The 16,705-nt window shown below is 42.0% G+C and overlaps 1 protein-coding gene across 6 annotated transcripts in view; it reads left to right on the forward strand.

Annotated features, from left to right (window-relative positions):
* Positions 1-16,705, forward strand: part of PLD5 (phospholipase D family member 5) — a 423,318-nt gene that overhangs the window by 382,917 nt on the left and 23,696 nt on the right. For all 6 annotated transcript variants that reach the window (XM_023247983.2, XM_023247982.2, XM_023247984.2 and 3 more), the window contains one exon: positions 5,730-5,866. In XM_023247983.2, coding sequence (XP_023103751.1) covers positions 5,730-5,866 — 137 coding nt within the window. The remainder of the gene's footprint in view (positions 1-5,729; positions 5,867-16,705) is intronic.

The raw sequence follows: 16,705 nt of genomic DNA on the forward strand, positions 1-16,705 counted from the left end.
TGCACAGGTCATGACATCACAGTTTGTGAGTTCAAGCCCCTCATCGGGCTCTGTGCTGCCAGCTCAGAGCCCGGAGCCTGCTTCGGATTCCATGTCTCCCTCTCTCTGCCCCTCCCCTGTTCATTCTCTGTCTCTCTCTGTCTTTCAAAAATAAATAAACATTAAAAAGTTTTTAATAAAAGGACAGTTTCATCACCACAAAGAAAACCATTAGGAACCACTCTCCATTTTCCCCTTCCCTCAGCCCCTGGAAACTGCTAGTCTACTTTCTGTCCCTTAGAATTCTCCTTTCTTGGGGCGCCTGGGTGGCGCAGTCGGTTGAGCGTCCGACTTCAGCCAGGTCACGATCTCGCGGTCCGTGAGTTCGAGCCCCCGTCAGGCTCTGGGCTGATGGCTCGGAGCCTGGAGCCTGTTTCCGATTCTGTGTCTCCCTCTCTCTCTGCCCCTCCCCCGTTCATGCTCTGTCTCTCTCTGTCCCAAAAATAAATAAAAACATTGAAAAAAAAATTAAAAAAAAAAAAGAATTCTCCTTTCTTTAGGTATTTCATATAAATGAAGCATATATAATATGTAGTCTTTTGTAATTGACATCTTTCACTTAGTATAATGTTTTCAAAGTCCATTAAGGTTACAGCATGAATCAGCATTTCGTTCCCTTTCGTGGCCAAATAATACTCCATTATACAGATATGCCAGTTTGTTTATTCCCCCATCGGTTGATGGACATTTGGGTGTCTCTATCTTTTGGGTCCTGACAGTAGTGTTGTCATGGACTGACGTGTGCAAGTTTGTATTTGAACACCTGTTTTCAGTGCTTTGGGGTGTGTACTCAGGAGTGGCCGTGTTGGGGAATGTGGCAACTCTGTGCTTAACATTTTGAGAGACTGACACATTGGTTTCCAAACTGGCTGCCCCATTTTACAGTTCCACCAGCAGTTAATGAGGGCTCTGTTTTCTCCACATCTTTGCCAATGCTTGTTATTTTCTGCTTTATTTTACCCCTCCAAATGGGTATGAAATGGTATCTCACTGTGGTTTTCATTTGTATATTTTAATATGTTCATTGGCTATTTGTTTATCTTTTTTGAGAAATGTCTATCCAATCCTTTGCCCACTTTTCCATTAGTTTACTTGGGTTTTGTCTGTTTGTTGAGAGAGAGAGAGCACAAGTCGGGGAGGGACTGAGGGAGAGGAAGAGAGACTCTTAAGCAGGCTCTATACCCAGTGCAGAGCCCGATGTAGGACTCCTCTCATGACCCTGAGATCATCACCTGAGCTAAAATCAAGAGTCAGACTTTTAACCAACTGAGCCACGAAGGTGGCTCTTATTTGGTTTTTATTACTGAGTTGTAAGAGTTCTTATACATTCTGCATATAGCTCCTTTATCAGATATACAATTTGCAAATATGTTCTCCCATTCTGTGGGCTATCTTTTTGTGTTTACTATATTTTAACATATATATTTTGAGGATGGAGTATGAACTTCTTAAAAACCAGGAAGCTATAGTGAAATAAATCAGAAGCCCGCTAAGGCAAATATTTCACGAATATGCAAAACAAGTTACGTGCGTGTATGAGGCACTATTTGATCTAAGAGAGACATATTGCCTAGAAGCAAGGTACGTGAGAGCATTTGAGCGGTAAAAGTCATCACAGAGCTGAAACAGGGAAGAATCTGTTTTCCTTCTCCTTCTCATAATAAAGGAGTACACAGTGCTAGGCTCAAAAAATTAATTCAGGAGCAATAACAGGGAAACTTAACAGCCTTCTCTGTAATTAAACTATTGGAACTATTTAACTTCCTCTGCTGAATCAGTAGACCATTCTTTGTGTTGTTCATTCATTTACATCTTTTTATGTTTATTTATTTATTTTGCAGGGCGAGGGGGAGGTGGACAGCATGAGTGCATGAGTGGAAGAGGGGCAGAGACAGAGAGACAGAGACAGAGAATCCCAAACAGGTTCCCCGCCGTCAGCCAGGAACCTGATGTGGGTTCCTGAACCCATGAGATCACGACCTGAGCTGAAACCAAGAGTTGGAGCCACTCAGGCACCCCTTATTCATTTATATCTTAAGCAAACATTTTTAGCCAGTAGTATATTCATGAGATCACGACCTGAGATCATGACCTGAGCTGAAACCAAGAGTTGGAGCCACTCAGGCACCCCTTATTCATTTATATCTTAAGCAAACATTTTTAGCCAGTAGTATATTCAGCACTATTTTCAAAGGTAGCAGACTCTGGAACATACCATCACATACCACCATGCCCCTAGAGCCAGGGGAGTACTGATACCGAGGGTCATGCGTTTCCTTAATAAACACATGGAGCACCTGCCATGGTTTAGGCACTGGGTTAGACAATGGGAACATAGGAAGCAATACAGCAGGCAAATCCAAATAAAGAACTGTTCGGGGCGCCTGGGTGGCGCAGTCGGTTAAGCGTCCGACTTCAGCCAGGTCACGATCTCACGGTCCGTGAGTTCGAGCCCCGCGTCGGGCTCTGGGCTGATGGCTCAGAGCCTGGAGCCTGTTTCCGATTCTGTGTCTCCCTCTCTCTCTGCCCCTCCCCCGTTCATGCTCTGTCTCTCTCTGTCCGAAAAATAAATAAACGTTGAAAAAAAAAAAAAAGAACTGTTCACACGTGGCTAGAAAGACGTAGCATGAAGTAACTCCATTAAGAATGGAGGTTGGAGGATCACACAGACCTTCAATGCTGATTAATTTAAGAAGCACTTTCACATTCATTCCACAGATATGGATATAAAACATATGCTAAGCACAGCATGGCATAAGGTAAAGGGGATGAGCAACCCAGCGGTTGCATATGAATGCAATACAATGTAGCACGTTCCAGAATGAAGCTCCAGGAAGCAGGAGTCTTACTTTGATCACTGGTATATGCCAGGTGGCTAGCCTAGAGCCGGAGCATGGCGGGCACTTCGTACTATTTGCTGAACAAATGAAAGCAAGCACAGAAGAAAGGCACTCACCCAGCCAGGGAACAGGCCATTACCCGATTTAAGCCTCAAGGGAAACCAGTGTGAGAGTGCGTTCTACTGTTAATCCCTTAGGCTGCGAGGCTCAGCACGTGTAAGGTGCACAGCCAGCAGGCTGCAGGCTATAAATGCTGGAGCCTAGCCTGTGTCACTGAAAGGCACCCAAAGTCCAGACTTGCAGGATATAAGAGCAAATGTGAAGACAGCAACGACTCCTGTGCCTCAATTTTTTCCTCCCTGAAACCAAAACCTCATTTTTGGAACATGCAAGGAAGTTCAAGAAATTCCTGAAACAGAAACGTGGGTGCTTGGACGCATGTCGGAGCTTCCTTAAGCTCCTGTCTAGAGCAAAGACCCTCAGCTCCCCCATGTTAGCCTGAAGAACGTTTAAAGCAGACCCAACAGGCTGAGGGAATTAAGTAATGTCAATTTTGGATGTTTTCATGGAGATAGAAAAATGAGTAAAGTACAGTCCCTAAAATCAGCTCAGTGACAGTCTAGGCAGGCAAATGAGGCAAGTGCAAATAATCACAAGTTTGAATATGCTAAATAATGTAGCAAATCAATCATATTATGGGCGGGCAGAGAAGGGAGAAGGGGCCTCTGGCTGGGGAAATACAGAAGTTTCATGGAGGAGCTTGTAGTTGAACTAGAGAAAGCACAAAACTGACGGGCAAGAACAAGGAAGCTTGGGCCGGAAGGGCTGGCGGGAGCAAATGTGCAGGGGCAGACAGATGAGAGCCAGGCACAGAGGGCGTGATAGCTGGCACAGGAGGGAGGCAGAGAATTGGGAGGCCAGGGCTTGGAGGCCATAGTTCAGTGGGTTCAGACTGGATTCCCAGACACCAGAAATGCTTAGTGTGATGTGTGTGTGTGTGTGTGTGTGTGTGTGTCCACCATGGTGACGAGAAAATGATGTGTAAAAGCCCCAGCAAAGAAAGACCACTAGAGCCTGAATGGGAGGAGGGGCAGTCAGGAGTAAGAGGGAGACCCAGTGGCCACTAGAAGCAGGAGCACCTGTCTTGGGGACAGGCAGAGTATCCACTGCGTGTGTGCTAGGGAAAAGGTGTGGGACCAGCACTGGGTTTGGTTGGTTGGTTGGTTTTATCTTTTGTTGTTTTTGTTTGGGGTTTATGTTGTGTCTTTTCTTATTTTTATGTTTTTTAAATTTTTTTGTTAATGTTCATTTTTTGAGACAGAGAGAGAGAGAGAGACAGAGCGTGAGTGCGGGAGGGGCAGAGAGAGGGGGGCGCAGAAACCAAAGCAGGCTCCAGGTTCTGAGCTGTCAGCACAGAGCCCAATGCGGGGCTTGAACCCACAAACTGTGATCATGACCTGAGCCACCCAGGCACCTCTATTTTTACGTTTTTTTGTGAGGGTTTTTTGTCATTAGTTTTTTTTTTTTTTTTAAGTTTACTTATTTATTTTGAGAGAGAGCACAAGCGGGGGGAGGGGCAGAGAGAAGATCCAAACAGGCTTCGTGCTGTCAGCACAGAGCCCAGCATGGGACTCAATCCCACGATGCTGGATCATGACCTGAGCTGAAATCAACATTCGGACACTTGACCGACTGAGCCTCCCGGGTGCCCCAGGCATAAGTTTCTTAAAAGACTTGGAAACTCATCTTCGTTCCAAAAGAAAAATAAATGATCAAAAACTCAATCTGATAGTCGCCTTCCAAGATGACTTTCTGAGCAGGGACGTTGAGAGAGTATATGACCTTCAACAGGCTCCTTTCCTGCCCCCACGCTCCACGTCTGTCTTGCTTGGACATCCAAGACAACGGCTTCATCTTCCCTCTGTCTAAGCCGGGATAGGCATTCCCACCAGCACAGTGATGGGAGTTGTCCTGAGCGTTGGATGGAGGACAGTTCCAGAAGCCCTCCCATACGTGCACCCCTCCACTCACCACTGCCTCCTGCTGCTCAGAGTAAGACAGCAACCCCAGTAATGCTATTTTTAGTCCTGTGTGCTGGGAAAACAACGAGAAAGCCAAACTACATCTTTCTATAGCAATTTCATCCAAAAACGCCTTATTTTTATAAGATGGAAACCACCTTGAGCAACAGGAGAAAAATGCCTCAAGTATAATTTGCCTCTTTGTTCGTTGACTTGAGTTTTTCAGAATATCCTCCTTCCCTGTCCCTCCTGATGAATTTGGTCTTCCTAGTCACTTGCTGGGTTTTTCTTTAGAATTATTGATGACCTTTGCACTCTTCTTCCTGACTTAATGATGAAAGGGGAAAAAATCCACAAGATTTTTTAGATTGTATGTCTAGAATGTTTTTATGCCCACATCACCTTTCAAATGAAATGACTTTTGGGGTAAATTGATTGCTGTGTGTACATATGTGTATTATATGGTAACACCTGAGAAAGTTAACTGTTGTTCATGATGGAGTGTTCACCAGAGCCCTGTAAGTGTGAGTTAGAATACTCTGAAAATGAGAGGTGTGTATCCTGAAAGCAAGAATTCCCTCCCCAAACAGACATAAAGGTCAGACTTGAGACACATCCCACCACACCTTGGTCTGAACATGCCTCAACTATGATGGGATTGAAAATACATTTGTCTAGTCTCATAAAGGACTGGAGAGTTGGTTTCAAAAATCTACCTCGAAGCCAAGATCCACTGAAACAAATCAACAACAACAACAACAACAACAAAGAGAAAGCCCCAGCTGACAAAAATTAATCCTCTGAAAGTTTGGTTTTTGTGTCTTCACAGAATTCTCCCAAACTCTTCTGCCCTAAAAACAGAAGCTTTGACATAGACGCCATCTACAGCGTGATAGACGACGCCAAGCAGTACGTATACATCGCTGTCACGGACTACCTGCCAATCTCCAGCACGAGCACCAAAAGGTCAGTGAGTGAGTAACCTCGTCCTCCAACCCAGCCTCCAGGGCCAGGTGCAAACCGGGGACCATAGGAAACCGGCTGGACACTGAGGTGCTCTCCGTTTCCCTTTAGGTCACACACCGTTCAGACCTCCGAGTGCATTTGCAACTTACCCATGATGCATCTCCTCCCTCAGTCCATTTGAAGGACTCGGGGACTCACCCTACAGAAGTACCACCGTGTTTTACCTTACAGGCATGAGAGCAACTTTAGAATGGAGATCGGGTTGTTTTCAATTTGAAATTTATTTGAAAAATAAAATAAATTGGAAAAAAAAATTTCTGGAAAAAAATAATTTAACACTTTTTAAAAGTAATCTCCGCATCCAGTGTGGGCCTCGAACTCACAACCCTGAGATCAAGAGTCTCATGCTTTACTGACTGAGCCTGGCAGACGCTCCCCAAAAAATATTTCTTGAAAGTTCTTAGCTAGCAGGTGTCCCTGAAGGATATACTGAAACTGAGTAGGTCTGGCAAGATTTTCCTCCAAGGAGACATCATTTTGGTCGTATTCATGTCAGTCTTCATTAAAGGCTGATTTTTTGTGTTTTTTCAACTTAAAGAAGAAAGAAACTCAGTATGTATATGTTCTCAGTCAATCCATTCCTCTCTATGAGGAAGCGAGCATTTTAAAAACTGAAGGGATTTGGGGGGCACCTGGGTGGCTCAGTTGCTTAAGCATCCGACTTTGGCTCAGGTCATGATCTCTCAGTTCGTGAGTCCGAGCCCCGCGTCGGGCTCTGGGCTGATGGCTCGGAGCCTGGAGCCTGTTTCCGATTCTGTGTCTCCTTCTCTCTCTGCCCCTCCCCCGTTCATGCTCTGTCTCTCTCTGTCCCAAAAATAAATAAAAAACGTTGAAAAAAAATTTTTTTTTAAATTAAATTAAAAAATTAAGGGATTTTTACAGCAATTCATCATTGTTTAGAGGGGAAATACTTGAAATAAATTTAGGGATGGACTATATGCCCCTAAGTGCATAAATGCCTGGCTGTGCCCCAGATATCTCCCACTTTTGCTCTCCTGCCAGGAATGCACAGATTTGGCTACTTATAAGTGCTTTGAATAACCCATTTAAAGCCAGGAAAAGTTTTCAAAGTGCACATTTCTGAGAGTACAGCCGGAGACCTTTTTAATTTGGGAAATTGCAATTTCAAAATAACCCTTTACTGAGATAAATGATGAAGCGTGCCCTCTCTTGCTTGAATATTGTTCATGTTGCCAACCAACATATGCCTAATATGCAGCCTCTTTATGCAGATGCCTGTAAGATTGCAAAAGCATGAGTCTCCTGCAAAGTGATCTCCCATAATGACAGTCAAAAAGCATTTTAAGCTACAAGATACACTATTAAAACATTTTTACTTTAAAATATGGCACATCCCTTGAATATTCGTAGGTGTTTACCCATATACTTTTACATGTTTGCTATCTCTTTTTTATCTTTCTCCAATTTATTGGTTTGAGATTTCGTTTTAGATGTCAAGTTCACTCTGAGAAGACTTTGAAACATAATAGATACGTTTTGCCTGCTTTTCCTATTATTCAGAATGAGAGTAAGGGATAATGGGGTGATGATTTCTTAGGATTGACAAAAGCTTCATTCCATGAAGCCCCACAAACAAAATTAATATCCTTTGTGGCCGGAGAGGAAGGAGTTAGCATAGAGAATCTAAAATATCTTGGAAATGTAGAAGTTAAAGAAAACTAAAAGAATGTTAAAGAACTGAAAACTCACCTGAAATTTTGCATTTTGGTTATTAATCTACCATTTCAGCGGCTGTTCAAAGAGCAGTTCTCTTATCATACTTAGGATATTTCGAACCCACAATCCCATCAAGCATTCTAATGAAAAGTCATCAGAGGGACTCCTGGGGGGCTCAGTCGGTTAAGCATCCAACTTCAGCTCAGGTCATGATCTCACGAATTCGTGAGTTCAAGCCCCACGTCGGGCTCCGTGCTGACAACTCCGAACCTGGAACCTGCTTCAGATTCTGTGTCTCCCTCTCTCTCTGCCCGCCTCTCCCCCTCTCAAAAGTAAACAAACATTAATTTTTTTTTAAAAAGTCATCAGAGACATAAGAAGTTCAAACATCCATGTTATAATTAAATTCTTCTCAATCCTACAAAAAAATTACTTAAGAGTCAGCATGGTTACTTGTCATTACATTGTCCTGGAGAAAGTTTTCAGAATTCAACTAGAATGAACAAATGGACATTGTCAAATATCAGTGCGTCAGTGTGCCACACGCTGAGCTTTTAGTCTACGCACTGCTAAACATCCAAATGAAAGAGGAAAAATTCACAGCTTCCCAAAGTAGAAGTGGTTGGTCACAGGTAGAAAAATATATACACCATCATTAAGCAACAATATTAGAAGTGACTTCTGACTTTCAAAGAAGTAAGAAGTGAAGGGAACAATGATGTATGGTTAAATCAATCCCGCAGTAAAAAATCAGAAACCCTATTTCAATTCTTCCTGTTTTGGCAATCAAGTGCTGTTTCTTTTAGCAATTTGCATATTTATTTTGGCCTTGGTTTGGGGTTGTTCATTATTTATTTCCTCAGTCACACGAAATACATCTTGCAGAAGAAAACCAGTAAATGCGTGAAGGAACAATAAGAATGTAGGCCGGCAGCCAAGGATACTCTCTCCTGGCAAAGTTACCTTTCAGATGTGAAGGAGGAATAAATGCTTTCCCAAACGAACAAAAGCTGAGGGAGTTCACCACCACTGGACCTGTCTTACAAGAAATGTTGAAAGGCGCTCTTCAAGCTGAAACAAAAAATTGACAGCACACAAAATTCTGACTAAGGTGATAAACAGGCAGTCAGAATTAGAAAACTGGGACTCTTTTTTTTGGAACAGAGTATGAAACTCTTAGCTACATCGTAAATGTCAAAGAAAAACAGCACCAAAATAATGACAGCTGCTGCAAGCTGGTAATGAAATCATAACATAAAAAGAGGTGATTTGGGGCATCAAAAATATAAAAGGAGAGGATTAAAAGGATGATAGGTCAAGAAAAGGAAGCTGCTATCAGCAGAAAAAGGACTGGTTTTTCTATGAGTTGTTTTGGGTAAACCCCATGGTAACCACATGGCAAAAACTTACAACAGTCACGAAATATAAAGAGGGGGAGAATGAACAAATCATCATGGAAAACCACCAACTGGCAAAAGTAGGCAGAAATGGAGGAAAAAAAGAAAGAATGGGAAACAAGAAAAAGAGAAAAAAGAAACAATAGAGACAAAATAACCAGAAGGCAAAAAATAAAATGGCAGCAGTATATAGTATATATGGTTACATATTAGTATCACCCTCAGTGAAAATGGGTTGAACTCACCCATCAAAAGGCACAGAGTGGCTGGATGGATAAAAAAACAATATGCTGCCTATGGAAGACTCACTCCAGCTCTAGAGACAAATACAGACTCAAAGTGAACGATGGAAGATGATATTCCAAGCAAACATATGAAAAGAAGGCAAGCGTAGCCGTACCTATAATAGACAAAATAGACTTCAAGCCAAAAGGGGTCACAAGAAGTAAAGAAGGTCGTTATATAGTGACAAAGGGGCCAGTATGTCAAGAAGATATAGCAATCATAAATATACATGCTCCCAACACTGGAACATCAAAATATATTAAACAATTAATGAGAGATCTTAAGGGAGAAATAGACAATAATACAATAACTGTAGGATACTCTAATACCCCACCATCAACAATGGATAAATCACCCAGACAGAAAATCAACAAGAAAATGTTGCAGTTGAATCTGGAACAAATTTAGAACAAATGCACTGCTTAGACATATGTAGAATATTCCACCCAACAGCAGCAGAATACACATTCTTCTCAAGTGCACATGGAACGTTGTCCAGGATAAATCACATGTTAGGCCACAAAATAAATCTTAGCAAATTTAAGAAGGTTGAAATCATACCAATTATCTTCTCTGACCACTGTAGTATGAAACTAGAAATCAACAGGAGGAAAGTAAGAAGATCTACAAATAGATGGACACTAACCACACTTCTAAACAACCATTGAGTCAAAGAAGAAATCAAAAGGCAAATAAAAAATTACATTGAAAACACAATGTATCAAATATTGTGGGACACAGCAAAAGCAGTTTCAAGAGGAAAGTTGATAACCATAAACACAGATACTAAGAAATTAGAAAGATCTCAAATAACCTAACTTTATACCACAAGGAACTAGGGGAAAACAAACAAACAAACAAAAAAAAAAGTAAGCCCAAAATTAGCAGGAGGGGGGAAATATTAAGGATCAGAGCAGAAATAAATGAAACAGAGACCAAAAGCCAATAGAAAGGATCAGCAAAGCTAAGAACTGGTTCTTTGCAAAGATAAACAAAATTGACACCATTGGCCAGACTAAGGGAAAAAGAGAAAAGACTCAAAGAAATAAGTTAGAAATGAAAGAGGAGACATTACAACTGATACTACAGAAATACCTAGAATTATGAGACGCCTATGAACAAGTTTATGCCAAGAAATTACATAAACTAGAAGAAATGGATGCATTGCTAGAAACACACAACCTATCCAGACTGAATCATGATGAAATACAAAGTCTGAACAGACCAATTATGAGTAAAGAGACTGAATCAGTAATCAAGAAACTCCCAAAACAGAAAACCTCAGGACCAGATGGCTTCACTGGAGAATTCTACCAAAGGTTTAAAGTAGAATTAACACCAATCCTCCCCCAAACTCTTTCAAAATATCAAGGAGGAGGAACACTTCCAAACTCATTCTATGAGACCAGCATTACTTTGATGTCAAAATCTGATAAGGAGACCACAAGACAACAATAGGCCAATATCCCGGATGAATATAGATGCAAAAATTCTCAACAAAACAGTAGCAAACCGAATTCAGGAACACACTAAAAGAATTATACACAATGACCAAGCGGGATTTATCAGTGGGATACAAGGATATTTCAATAATATGCAAATCAACAAATGGCAAATACATCACATCAATAAAATAATACATAAAAAATCACACGATTATCTCAACCGATACAGAAAAATCATCTGACAAAATAAAACACCCTTTCATGATAAAAAAAAAAATGTTTAACAAATTTGGTACAAAAGGAACATACCTCACCATAACAAAGGCTGTATAGGACAAACCAACAGCTAACATTACACTCACTGAAGAGAAATTGAAAGCATTTTCCCCAAGGTGGGGAAAAAAGCGAGGATGCCTGCTCTCCGACTCCTATTCAGTATAGTTCTGGAAACCCTAGCCAGAGCAATCAGGCAAGACAAAGAAATAAAAGGCTTACACATCAGGAAGGGAGTAGTAAAATTGACATGATTTGCTGATGATACGATGATGTGATCTATACACAAAGTCCTAAAGAATCAGTCAAAACACTGTTGGAATTAATCAACAATTTCAGTAAAGCATCAAGATACAAAATCAATTGCATTCCTTCACTGGTGATGAAGCCTCTGAAAACGAAATGAAGCCATCTCATTCTCAATAGCATCAAAAACAAAATAGGAATAAATTTAACCAAGGAAGTGAAAGATCTGCACAATGAAAAGTACAAAGCTTTGCTGAAAAAAATTGAAGAGGACACAAACAAATGGAAAGGCATACTGTGTTCCTGGATCAGAATTAATATTGTTAAAATGGCTAGACTACCCAACGCGATCTACAGATTGAGTGCAAGCCCCGTCAAAATACCGAAAACATTCTTCACAGAAATAAAAGAAACAATCCTAAAATTTGTGTGGAACCACAAAAGACCCCAAACAGCCAAAGCAATCCTGAGAAAAAGAACAAAGTTCGAGACATCACACATCCTGATTTGAAACTATACAACAAAGCCATATTAATAAAACAAAAAAACAAAACAAAAAAAAACAGTACAAAAATGGGCAAACATCAACAAATAGAACAAAATAGAGAGCCCAGAACTAAACTCTGGCCTATACAGTCAACTACTATTGAACACGGGCACCAGGAACACTCAATGGGGAAAGCATAGTCTCTTCAACAAATGGTGCTGGGGAAACTGGAGAAAACATGTCAAACAATTACATTGGGCCCCCACCTCATACCACTCACAAAAATGAACTCAGATGGGTCAAAGACTTCAAGTCAAGACCTGATATCATAAAACTCCTAGAAGAAAATGTAGGGAAGGAGCTTATCAATAATGGTCTTGGTAATCATTTTTTTCCATGATACCAAAAGCACAAACAAGAACAAAAAATTAACATATGAGGCTACATCAAACTCAAAAGCTTTTGCATAGCAAAAAAAAAAAAAAAACAATTAACAAAATGAAAAGACAGCCTACAGAATAGGGAAAAAGTTTTGTAAACCATACATCAGCTAAAGGGTTAATATCCAAATATGTAAAGAACTCATTCAACTCAATTTTTTAAAAAAGGCAAATAGTCTGATTACAAATGGGCAAAAGAACTAATAGACATTCTCCAAAGAGGACATCAAAATGGCCAACAGGCACATGAAAAGATGTTCAATATCACTCATCATGAGGTAAAGGCAAATCAAAACAATGATGAGAGGGGCACCTGGGTGGCTCAGTCAGTTGGGCGGCCAACTTCGGCTCAGGTCATGATCTCGCAGTCCATGAGTTCGAGCCCCGCATCGGGCTCTGTGCTGACAGCTCAGAGCCTGGAGCCTGTTTCAGATTCTGTGTCTCCCTCCCTCCCCTGTTCATGCTCTGTCTCTCCCTGTCTCAAAAATAAAATAAAACGTTAAAAAAAAATTTAAAAAAACAATGATGAGATACCACCTCACACCTGTTACAATGGCTCCTCAAGAAGACAAGAGACAGTAGGTGCTGATGAGGATATAGTGAAAAGGGAACCCTTATACACAGTTGAAAGAAAGAGAAGTTGATCCAATCACTGTGGAAAACAATAGGGAGGTTCCCCCCCCAAATTAAAATAAATCTACCATACGATCCAGCAATTCCAACTTCTGGGTGTTTAAGCAAAGGAAATGAAAACAGACTTCATAACGGAAACAACACAAATGCCTATCAACAGATGAATGGATGAAAAGACGTGGTGCATATACACAACGGAATATTACTCAGCCATGAGAAAGGAGAATATCCTTCCTTTTGCACCAATGTGGATGGACCTTGAGCACATTATGCTAAGTGAGAAAAGTCAGACAGAGAAACACAAGTACTGTATGATCCCACTTATACATGGAATCTAGAAAAGTGTAGAAAACAGACAGTACAGTGTTGGTTACCAGGAGATGGGGGGTGAGCAATAGGAGTGATGGTGTTTAAGGCTGCAAACTTGTAATGAATAGTAAATAGGCCATGGAGATTTAATGCACTGTATAATGAATACAGGCAACAATATTACACTGCAATTGTGTAATATGATAAATATCAGCGCATTGGCAATCATGTTACAATGTAAAAATGTATCAAAGTAAGATGCTATACATCTTATTAAATTTACAAAATGTTGCACATTTATTCAATAAGAAAAAAAACGTAGGCTGGGGCTCCTGGGTGGCTCAGCCGGTTAATGTCCAACTTTGGCTCAGGTCATGATCTCGCAGGTGGTGAGTTTGGGTCCCTCTGCTCTCAGCACAGAGCCCACTGCAGATCTTGTCTCTCTGTCTCTCTCTCTGCCCCTCCCCAGCTTGCACACTCATGCTCTCTCTCTCTCTCAAAAAATCAATAAACATTAAAAAAAAAAGTAGGCTGATTAGTCTGTGAGCTATTAACATTTTTCATTTATGTTTTCATTCAACTAATATTTATTGGGCACTGTGCAGGAGGGATTCAAGTATGAGCAGTGTATGGTCCCGGGAACTCCATCCAATACGGCAAACGGACACAGGCTAGATTATCATAACAATGTGGTGAACGGAATAATAAATATATGTACAAAATAGTATAGGTCCTCAATGAAAGAGCATTTGTGGCAGTTTCAAAGTTAGAAGAGGCTTATTGGAGGAAATGCTACCTTAATTACATTTTAAAATAGGCAGGAGTGGGGTGCCTGGGTGGCTCAGTCAGTTGGGTGTCCGACTTCGGCTCAGGTCATGGTCTCGCGGTTCGTGGGTTCGAGCCCCGCATCGGGCTCTGTGCTGACAGCTCAGAGCCTGGAGCCTGTTTCAGATTCTGTGTCTCCCTCTCTCTCTGACCCTCCCCTGCTGGCACTCTGTCTCTCTCTGTCTCAAAAATAAATAAACATTTAAAAAAATTAAAATAGGCAGGACTTAGAAAAAAAGATAAAAAGGGAGTTTTCCAGGTAGAAGGGATAGCATGAGCCAAGTTTCAGGTGGAGACAAATAGCCTAGCACATGGCAGGGTCTGTCACAAGTTCAGTCAAGTTCAGTGCTGGAACACAGAACCCGAGGTAAGGTTATGTGAGATCCACTTGGAGGAAAGGCAGGGACCAGGAACGGGAAGGCCTAACTGTGAGAGGATCTTGTCACTTTGGAGAGCGTCCGTTATGTTTTAATCAAGGGATATATGCTTTTAGACAGATCCCTTTGGTGGTCATGGAAGATGTACTTGACAGGGACAAGACTGGAGGCAGAGAAACCACCTTGGAGCTGTTATTGTGGCCCAGGTCAGGGATAATGAGGGATAGGAAGGACAGAATAAAGAACGTACTTGCCAAGAATATTTTTGAAATACATGGTGAATGGTAAAAAGGAGAGCAGATGTAAGAATTATCGCCGAGTTTTTACCTTGGCTGATTAGAGGATGAACATTGTGCAAAGTGGAGGCTACAAAAAATATAAGGAAATAAGCAAACTTGTGGCTTTGAGGTTCTTGTAAAGGTCTAGATCGGTAAAGATCTTACGAAGATATTCACAACGAAGTCTGAAGAGGGTTAGCCTGGTGATACGGATTTGGAGCTTTACAGATTATAGAGGACAGTTGAAATCAGGTACATACATGAAGCCACCAAGGGGTTGGCATATACAGTGAGGAGAACAGAGGGTGGTGATGGAATAGTATGGGAACATTGACCATAGAAGAGACAAAGAGGCATTCTGAGAGATACGGGACAGACCATCAAACCACAGGGTCACGGAAGCCAATGGAATTAGTCATCAAGAAGAAAGAAACCATCAACAGAGCTGCATGTGACTTAGACTAACTAAAATAAGAATTGAATGGTATCTATTAGATGTGGCAGTTGGGCTATCCCTGCTGACTTGGAGATTTGCAGAATGGAAGCTGGAGGCCAGGGGGGCAAGAGGCTGAGAAGTGAGCAGGGGTGATGAAGTCAAGTCGGGTGTTCTAGATTGTACTGTCAAGAAGTTATGTTCAAAAAAAAAAGTAGAAACAGACCCAGGAATACAGAGAGAAAACTGACGGTTGCCAGTGGGGAGGGGCAGGGGAGGGACAAAATGGGTGAAGGAGAGAGGAAGATCCAGACCTCCAGTTGTGGGATGAGTAAGTCACAAGGATGAATGGCACAGCATAGGGAATGTCCTCAGGGATGGTGTAATAGTGTTGTGTGGGGACAGATGGCAGGTCACTGTGGTGAGCACAGCATCACATACAGATGTTGAATCACTACATTGTACGCCTGAAACTAATGTAACATTGTGTGTCAACTATACTCAAATATAGATAGATGATAGATGATAGATTTGTTCAAAAAAGAAAAGAGATCGTGCACCAGCCACAGAGTGATACAGAGTCAGGGAAATTTTCTCTGAATGGATGAGATTTACATTTTGTTCTCAAACTACAAGAAAGGTGGGGAGGTGGGGGAGTTGAGACTGTCTTCAGGAAGGAATGACCGATGAAACACAGCTGCAGAGGGTCGGGGGACCAGCCCAAGAGGCAGAGTGGTACAGGTCTGACGCTGAACAAGGTTGCCTTATCCTCTAAGCCAGAAGGAAGGGGAGAAGGATGTATGAGGCTCTCAAGGGTAGAAATCTGAGGGACACCATGACTGAGAAGCTCCGTTTTTGTGGACAGAGGAAGCAACAAGTTTAGCTCGAGTGGAGTACAGCTTAGAGTACTGACGGAAAGGTCTGGGAGGCAGAACCGCCCAAGGCAAGGACACGGGTGCTGGATGGTGGTGAAGGCCCTGATGGGCTTGTGCTGGCTTCAGCTTCACAGGCTGAACTGACTTTGTTCAGTAATCCTCGGCTTTGTGACCATTGAAATAGACCAATGTGTGTGGCTAGGTGAGGCTCTGAGCCAGGATTTAGATGCTACCAAGAGGTAAGAGGAAGGATCAGGGCAGGTGTCCCTTCAGGCAATCGGCACTGAGGTTAGGCTGGGCCAGAAAGGGGACCCAAAGCTGATAGAGCAGGAGAGTGAGAGGGTCACCGGGCTGGGCCCACGCGGGGCAAGAACATGGTCAGTGGGGATTTCCCAGAGTATGGGATGCTGCAGAACTGCGCCAGTCCAATATAAAGAGGAGAACTTTGGAGGTGCAGTGATCATGAGGCCAACAGGCTAATGTTTTGAATAATACTTTATTAGTCCAAACTGAGTTGGCCTGGATCTAGGGGAAGATGTGAACAAGTGAACAAACAAGGTTTGTCAGGGCCGAGGGGAGACAGAGATTTGGGGCTTATCCTTCCGAAGGAAACATTTGTTGTTTTTTCTTCTTAAATGAGAATTGAATGACAGTTCTGGAAGTGACATTGTGTGTGTTGGTGGGGGGCTGACCCCACTTCTTACACTAAGTGGGCAAACTCTCATAGAAAAATACATGGCCAGACTTGCGGAGAGTCTCTGGTCAGGATTTAATTAAGGCAGAAGACTAAGGATTGAGG

The sequence above is a fragment of the Felis catus genome, chromosome F1 (assembly GCF_018350175.1).
Source record: "Felis catus isolate Fca126 chromosome F1, F.catus_Fca126_mat1.0, whole genome shotgun sequence".
Lineage (NCBI taxonomy): Eukaryota > Metazoa > Chordata > Mammalia > Carnivora > Felidae > Felis > Felis catus.